Source organism: Eurypyga helias, unplaced genomic scaffold, assembly GCF_000690775.1.
Source record: "Eurypyga helias isolate BGI_N326 unplaced genomic scaffold, ASM69077v1 scaffold26667, whole genome shotgun sequence".
In the NCBI taxonomy this organism is placed as follows: Eukaryota; Metazoa; Chordata; class Aves; order Eurypygiformes; family Eurypygidae; genus Eurypyga; species Eurypyga helias.
In genome coordinates this window covers 1-8,761 of record NW_010262796.1, presented here as the reverse complement: position 1 = coordinate 8,761, position 8,761 = coordinate 1, and the positions used below count along the sequence as shown (strand labels likewise).

At 49.5% G+C, this 8,761-nt stretch overlaps 1 protein-coding gene across 1 annotated transcript; it reads right to left on the bottom strand.

The window, feature by feature from the left end:
• Positions 1-3,395: 3,395 nt before the first annotated feature.
• On the bottom strand, positions 3,396-8,581 carry KCTD9 (potassium channel tetramerization domain containing 9; the record flags this gene model as incomplete). Its single annotated transcript, XM_010155853.1, has 11 exons — positions 3,396-3,607; positions 4,320-4,453; positions 4,696-4,801; positions 5,159-5,308; positions 5,445-5,540; positions 5,628-5,695; positions 6,374-6,502; positions 7,061-7,119; positions 7,595-7,691; positions 7,799-7,842; positions 8,460-8,581. Coding segments are annotated over 11 exons (1,122 nt in total), but the record flags the coding sequence as incomplete, so codon positions are not given.
• Between the last annotated feature and the right edge of the window lie 180 nt (positions 8,582-8,761).

Below are 8,761 nucleotides of genomic sequence, written 5' to 3'. Positions count from 1 at the left end.
GACTCCTTCCTTCCCCGATGAGCCTCGCAAAACTGTAGGTTGCTGGAACAGATTATGCTCCTCCTGAGGGATGGCAATTAAAGAGCCTCGTAATTGCTGCTTGCACAACCCCCCCGTTTGAAGCTGGGCCTAACGCCTTCCTTCCAGCAGGTTGGGCCCTCGGGGGTGTCAGCGAGGTCAGGGGCCCCCAGTTGGGCCCTCGGGGGTGTCGGCGAGGGCAGGGACCGCCGGCCGGCGAGCTGGTGCCGGCAGCCCTAAGCTGCGTGAAGGAGTCGGGAGGTTAAAAAGAAGGTTGGCAGCGGATTTTGTTTGCCCACCCCCATAGTTACTACGGGCCCGTGTATCAACCCAACAGCCCTCCCCAGTTCTGGCAGGACCCGGAGGGAAGGCTGGTCCCGGGGCGCGCTGGGCTGGTCAGCCGGTGCCCGCTTTGTGCTCCAAGCTCCGAGCGCGAAGCTGGGTTTTCCCACAGGGCTCTGTCAGACGCTGGAGGTGGGTTGATGCAGCCTGGAACTGCTCCCAGACCTTTGGATGCGCTGATTTTTCTGGTTCAGGGACAGAAATCCCAATGCCTGCCAATGCTGTTAAGTACCTACAGGGAAGTCTAGGACACGTCGGGAAAACCTGGGTTTGTGGATTCCCATTCCAAGAGCCCAGACGTCTCCTTTATCGGAAGTGTTGGAAAAGGATAGCCTACCCTATTGAGTCCCTTCGGCTGTTCAGACAGCATTCCTAACTCAGAACCGTACTGGAGGCGGGAAGCTGAGGAAGGAACTAGTTTTTCCCGCTGTGCTCTCCCAACGCTCCGCGATGCCGACGGCTGTACTTGCCACTGTCTGGCAGTTTGTTAGACTTTATGTATTCGACCGCGCGCACTTTATAGACCAAAGCCAAGGGGATGATGGGGTTTTTCCTGTGCTTCGGCTCTTCCTTATTGAGGAAGTTGAGCCGGCTGTGTGGTTCGATGGTCATCTCCAGTGTGGAGTGTTTCCCGTGGCGCTCGTACCCGCACCACTCAACCGTTTCATTAAGCGGATACAAAGGGTGGGACCAAGGAGCAGCAGCCAAGCGTTGCGGATCAACACCAAGTGGCAAACCCCGCGGAAGTTCTCAGCGGGGTGCGGAAGCGCCGCAGCCATCCCCACTGCCCTTTGGCGGGTGAGCTTCACGTGCAAATCGCCGGAGCAGAAGTCAGGAGGTCGAAACTCAGTCTGCTGGTGAAGTCAGCGCTCAGGCGGGGGCAGTTCCTACTTTGCAGAGCGCTGCGTGCCTACAGACCCAGGCTGGGGGGCCAGTCCCGCTGCCACCAAGGGCAAAACCAACCTGCGCTGCAGAATTTTGAAGCCCATGTACCAGGAGCTCCCAACAGCTCTTCTAACTTGCTGTCAGACAGGATTGAGGTTGTCTTAATTAAAAAAAACAATCAAGAGGCTTTTATAATTTAACGCTTTTATTAATGCAGTTTCAATTAGGCTGGAACCTGCCGTTTCTGAACAGGCCGCTGCGGGCTACTCATCCAGCTCCGTCGCAACGGAAGAGGTACCTCAGGTTCATCTGTGAGCGACTGACGCCACGTGCTGTGACTACTCAAAACACAGTGCTTCCATGACGGTTCAGACAGACTTACACACAGTAATTATGAAAAATAGAGTTTTTCCATACAATATTTTGCTTCTGCCAGCTACAAAATACGATAAAAGAAAAATAATTCATTTATTTCTCCAGCCCTAGGAATCTGCTTCTACTGCAACACGTGCATCACTCTCCGTGAACGCGGTGAGGGGGGAGAAAGGACTCCAAAACCACGCTGGAATACCACCCCGGCTCTCTGGGTGTATTACCTGTGGCTACAGTGTTGTCCCAGAGCCACAGCGAGGCCTGGGAATCTGGAGGATAAGAAAATCCCACTTCTGAACCACATGGCTGTGGGATTTGGAGTCCTGGAAGTTCATGCCATGCGAGTCAACCCAACTTGAAAATAAGGGAGAATCCTGCACTTCCCTCCCTCCCCGCCTCCAATCCTGTACGGGTCCTGAACTCATCTTCCTAGAGTGGTGGCAAAGCAGCATTTCCCTAACAACTACTGCAACGAGGTGCCTGGAAATCTGCACGGAGAGGAAGAGGCAACCCCGAGAACTGTGGAGCTAAACCGCCGAGTGTCACATTCCCTAAGCTTTAGGATACATCGGTTCTTGACCCAGGCACAGCCCCGTTTCCTTAGACTCACGCTTGGGTTTAACCTCGGGGGATTTAAATCAGCGCCTGAGGTAAGAGCTCTCGGTGCACCTTTTGTTTTGGTATAGTTCATGTGCTTTTGGATTGCGTATACAGTGTTTTGTGAGCTGCGGACTAGATCCACACTGCAGCGGGAACGGCTCATTCCGTGAAGCGCTCCCCCACCTGAGGAGGTGCGGCGAGGCTTCCCGCGCTGCGGAAGGCGCGGAGCTCCCTCCCAGCTCGCAGCTAAGCAGCTGTGGAAAGGGTCTGAGTGGGAAATACCAGGGTCTGAGTGGGAAAAGGATCATGCCCATGGATTCAAGGATCCTGTGGGAGAGTAGTTGCATAGTCCACTGAGGGGAACCGGGCGCCACCGATTCACGTACAGGAGCGGTGACGGGTCACAGCGGGTGCTGTGGCCCCAGTGCCTGTCTCTGCTTTGGTGACAGCATTGTCTTTTCCTACATGTGTTTAACTCCCCGCAACAAACGAAGCATCCACAGGTACTCCAGTTGGAGCGGTTAGGGCACTGGAAAACGAGAGTTTTTCCTACCAGCTGTGAGTGATAGTGCAACTTCACATGAAGTGGGAAAGGATTCCGTAAGCCGCTTGGCTGCTGGAGTTAGCGCTGTGCGTGCAGATCCCTTCCGCGGAAGCAGCTTCCGCTTCAACTATCACAAGTCGATAAAGCTGTTCTGTGCCTGCATTCAAACCACTCCAAGGCAGTCTCTCACCTGTGATGACAGCTAACTACGGGTCTTACCCAGAAGAGTACCTGAAAACACCCTGCAGACATGGCCTAGACCACATCCGTCATTTAATCCACTGCGTGAACGAAGAAACGACCTCTAAATACACTGGTCTAACTGTAAACCTGCCCTGTGGTGCTACGCTACATGAATAACGTTTCCTACTGATACTGCGGCTACAGATTTAATAAATAGAATTGCATATATTGTGCTCTATAAATTAATTAAAATGCATTCCAGAGCGAGGTGATGCTAAACAATGAATCTATTTAACCTCCCCCCAGCTGGCCACACGTTCTGGTTCTAGCACCAGCCTGCTTCCCCGCTGCTCACGGAGGTAGCAGCAGGGTCTGCTTCTACCTCAAACAGCTCCCTCCCCTAGAAGGGATCCAGGAGTCCGGACATCCGGCACTACTGCAGATGCAAGCTGTCTCCTAACCGTTACCGCTAACTTAGTCAGGGGAGGAGGTGAAGAAAGTGGCAAGGAATGCTTCGCTTCCTTCCTCTTCGGCATGTTCTCTTCCCTATCTGACGCTCTGAGACATGTGCAGAGGTGTCAGCATCTCTTCAAAGATGGCGCCTTTGACATTAGATCCCCTCAAATTCGCTTCTTGGAGGTCACAACCTGAGAGATCACAGTTCTGAAGGGTAAAAGAAAAATAAATGTTAACTGAATGTACCCAGAACTTTGTAGTTAAAGCTTTCAACTTGTACACAGAAGCCACCTACACCTCATGAATTTCAGAGTGAGCCTGGGTCTGTCCCTCTAGTCCTGAGTTCTGGTTACTCCTTGTAGGAGCAGTTCCTTTTCACACTGACAGCTGGGTTTGGTTTCAAGCTGTCAGACTGGCACTCGGTCTCCAACCCCCTCCAGCAGTTACTAACGCTTGCCGAGCAAAGCCAGAAAAAAGCCAGCTCTTGCGACCCCACAAGACGCAACGCCTTTCCCCGGTGCTGGAGGGAGAAGAGCCCTGTACGCAGCCTGCCAAGGGAGCCGGCTCGTCCCCCTGGCAGAGAGCAGCGTGCCACGTGCCACTGGGCAGGTAGGATCCCATCACTACACTACACGTGATGTCCCAGGACAAAAATCCACCCACCCAAGCACTCAGGCATTTCCCCTCAGTTTTCCAGTGACGGCAGGATGTCACACTCAGGTTCAGCATCACTTGAGAGCTGCTCTAAGCCATTCCCGTGGCTCTGAGGTGCTGGCAAATCCAAGACTTCAGGCTCACCCGGGCTGAAAACAAGACCGATTCACTGTCTAGTTTGAAGCTGGAGAACTCAGCCGAAAGCCAGCAATCCCCAGAACGTTACCAGTTGACTAGTGAGTAAATAAAATCAATCCCAACTCACTTCCAAATCAGTTCCTGCCAAAGTTGCTCCTCTAAGATTACAGTTTTTTAGTTTTGCATTCTTCAGCGTCGCAACTCTCAGATTAATTCCTGTCATCTGACTGCCCTCCATGTCAACACCTTTCAAGTTAGCACCTAAAACACAAAAAGAGTGGGTGTATGAGGAAGAACAGCCAGAAACACAGTAGCTCCAGCATGGGGCTTCCTCAGAGCCAGGTACGTGGATAGAAGTCAAGGTAGAACTTGGAATTTAACGATTACGTGGTCACACAGACCAGTATTTGTGGCCTCTTCTCATGAAAACCACAGCTAAACCTTTCCCGTGCCAACACGTGGTTCAGTTTCCACAGACTATCCAACAGGCAGAAACTTCTTACCTTCCAGATTAGCTTTAAGGCCCGAGGGATCTTCAAAATTGCACCCTTTGAGAGATGCTCCTTCTGCGTTGGAACACAGCATCTTTACCCCCTGCAGGTTTGCACACTGACAGAGACAGACACGTCAGCGAGACGCGTAGCAGCGCGGGGATGAACGGTACTGAAAACAGCCAGTTTAGCTTTCATTTCTGTTTCAGACAGAATCTGTTACTGTGAGGGAGTCTGAGCACTTGCAATACAATTACTTCTCTGTCATGAGGAAGACCCGTAATTCTCACCCACTGCCCTTTTTTTTTTTTTCCATTTTTTAAACTCAAGTTAGCTTCAAAAAGCTTTAGAAGTGATCTAACTAGACCAATTACAGAAAATACTGAGGAACGACATGATTTACACGTATCCACTTGTTCCAATTCCTCTTCCCTTAACGGACAGCCCCGCCTGCCCACGATGGGACAGTTCTTACGTCAAGCACTGCTCCGGACAGGTCAGCCCTTTCCAGATTGGCGCAGCACAGGTTGGCGTGTGCCAGGTTGCAGCGGCTTAGGTTGGCCATCTTGAAGTTTATGTATCGGAGATCTAGACGTGAAAGATCTGCTCCACTGAAATTGAGACCCTGAAAACAAGCCAACAAACATGGATTTCATGTTGGAATCAAGCCTCGGTTAAAAAGCAGGGGCAGGGAATGCCGGCACGTGATGCTGCAGGATCTTTCACCCCCACATCACAGGTCAACGACTGCGTTTTCGCACCTGACATCGCAGCTCAGACTTGGTTGGGGTTGCCAGCAGTAATCGGACAAACTCCTTCCGAGATATAGGAGAATGATCCTCAGCTGGCTGGGAATTCTGTTGAGAGAGTTGCTTAAAAGCTAATACGGACAGGACTAATGAAAGAACAGGACGTGTGCTCAGGTATTAAAGACAAGAAGTTACCTTAATAGCTGTTTCTAGATGTTCAATTAGTGAGTCAATACCAAAAAACCTGGCTTCTTCCAAAACACCTAACAGAAAAAAGCAGCAGTTGTTATTTACAGCGAGGGGTTAAACAACAAAGCTCTCCTGCTTTAATCCCAGCCGGGGTACCCATAACCAGCACTAAAGCACTCTTCTTCCCTTACTGGAGGAGGCAGGGCACAGCCACGCCAAGAACACGCCAAAAATTTGGGTTAATCCATCCTTACTCTTGGAGGAGCATCTATTCCATCTACTTTCACTACGTGTTACACCTCCCATATATTTCAGCTACACTGACAGAGATGAACAGATCACTCACTGACGTTTAAGGAGTCTCGAAGAACTCAGACCGACAAGCACATTCGTTACACCAGAGGCAACTGGGGGGAAGGAAAGCGAGCCTGCTTGCACCTCCAAGGAAAAGGTAACTCAGAACGGATGTTTCCAGCACCAGCAGGAGGTTAAAGATGTCAAACTCAGAATTACAGCCCCGTATTAACCCAGCGTGATGACTTTTTAATGCTTTTGAGAGAAGTTTAAACATTCTATCCCCAGGAAACCAAGCCTGTGGGATTGCAGTGCCGGAGAATAAATCACCCAAAGAAAGATCCCAGCTATTCAGGTGAGCACACAAAAGTCCCGCGGATGTGATCATGTTTACCTGAGGGCAAAGTTTAACTTCTAAAGAGTAACAATTCAGGAGATGTCATAGGGGTAATACCTACCTAGCAAATTAATGCCATCATTTACAATGAGCTGTCCGTGACGCAAATAGTTCAAAATTGGCTCAAAATACTCTGGGCTGCGGTCAATTAGGAATGCTCCTCTATGATCTTGCTTATTTCCCCAAGCATCTGTTTCCACAACATATATATATAATTAAATTTGATACGTTAAGAGCATTTGCTTCAGTGTCAGGTTGCTACTACCAAAGGGCAGGGGACTACAAACATTCCACTTGGAAGGGCATTTCTTAGAGAAAAGGAAGGAAAATAAGAAGGTTGGGGGGATAAGTCACCTTAAAATGAACTCACTCCCATTATAAACAGCCAAAACATTTTATCAAACAGCCAAGAATCTCCGTGGCATTAACCTCCTGTCCACATGGAAGCGTTTCACCTCTCCAGGCAGCTCGTACAGCGTTTGCCCGTTGGCAGAACTGAGCACGCCGCCACGAAAAACTAAAATCCACTAAACCAAGACCCCAGAATATTAACGGTGGGTGTGAAGTCACACTTCCAGTTTGTGAGGCGATAAGCATTCCGTGGGTGACGGAGAAATAAACCACCCTAAGGACAACAATCGTAGGCCCGGCTGTGCTGCCACCCACCAACGAGTCTCGGCCTGACGGTGCCTTTTCCCTACTTTGATAATTTGGCAGCATAAAAAAGAAAGTGTTTCAATATACCAACCTTTATCTTTAAACATGTGGGCCAACATGCTGTCAGGTTCCTTGTTAACCAAAGTGCTCCTAGGAAACAAAGGCAGCGCAAGTTTATTTTTACGTGGAATGTTTTCCTCAGGAGACAACCGTGCTGGTTGGAGGGTACTTCGGCCCCGGGTGGGCGACGGGCATCCCGGCAGCTACCGCACTCGACCCGTAGAGCGTGCTAACAAAATAACGTTTCTGACCTGAGCTATCACAAACGTATCTCAAGTGCAAACCTCTGAGCTAACTGAAATATTCCAAGGATAAATCCAGGCCTGCTCAGGCCTTTCACCAGTTTTACTTCACACGTAAACTGGTTATGAATTAATTTGTTGCAAAATCATGGTAGCAAGTAATAAGCAGTGGCAGAAATCAAAGACCTCCTACTCCACAGTAAGTTATTTTTCTAGTTCTGAGTATCCGAAGCCTCACGACCTGAACGCACACCACCAGCTGCTGTACCGACCTGAGCAAAGCCAAGTCCTTGAAGAACAAAACCAACTGGTGGCAGTTTTACCGTGTAGTGGTGAAGTATCGGCCTCCAACGTTGAGCGTTAACCAATCTGTGTGTGACCCTGTGAGTTCTTCATGAGGTCTCCCGTCAGCCTGAGGATCTACACACATGAGAAAGACACCCCCAGAAAATAAGAATTTAGACTAAAGCAAACCAAAAAGCTCTTTACGTTAAACAGAAGGTTAAATATAAGAATTACAGACTCACCAATGAATGGTTCCCCTTCACAGACAAACAAAACATCATCGTCCCTGCAAGGGGAGGGGGCAGGGGGAGAAAAAAACCAGAGATTAATCCTAAGTTTTTGTTTATGTAAGTGACAGTGGGACCCCCTCCTGATTAGTTTCAGGTAAATGATAATCAGCTGCCATTAGTCAGAACTTCAGTATGATTTTTATCTTAATTTTGCAGGTTCCAGTGGGCTGTAACATGAGTGACTTCACCAGAGACGTTATCTGTATCAACCAGGTAGGGACCGCTTCTGCTACTCAACCGGCTGAGTTTTACAAAACACTTGCTTTCTTCCCCACTCTGAGAGGTTAAAGCAGCGCTGGCATTTGCCTCCTCTTCAAAAAAAACTCATCCAAGTGGGATTTTCCTCGTATGCTGCACCGTGAACCAACGCAGGAGGATGCAAAAGGCATAAAACGCAGCTCGGATCAACTGAGTCATCAGGACAGAAATGCTTTGAAGCACAAACAACAGTGTTGTTTTTGCTTCAGGCACGAAAGCACCTTTGGGCACACTGTCTGGAAATGGTGATATGCTCTTAAGGAAGGCACTAGTTATTGATTGAGGTCAGCGGATTAAAAGGCTCATGATCTCTTAATCAACATCCATGATTTGACATTTACTGGATAAGCCTTACCTAATCAAGGCAATATCATCAATGAGTCCGCCTTTTCCATTGTAGACACTGGTGGCTTTTATTCCAAGCTTGTTACTGGCCACAGACAGCAAATCTGAGAGGGTCCCGTACACAGCCACAACCTGTGGGAGAGCAGTAGGCACCATGTTCATGTGTTTCTGCCACTTCAGCCTTCGCATGGGGAGGGAAAGCATCTATGGATCTTCACTGGGAAAAAGGAAGCCAACAGACCGACTGACGTCGGAAACAGCTGCCTCTGCGTGGGGTGACGGGCTCATGTCTTGCCCAGGACTCAGCCCAGT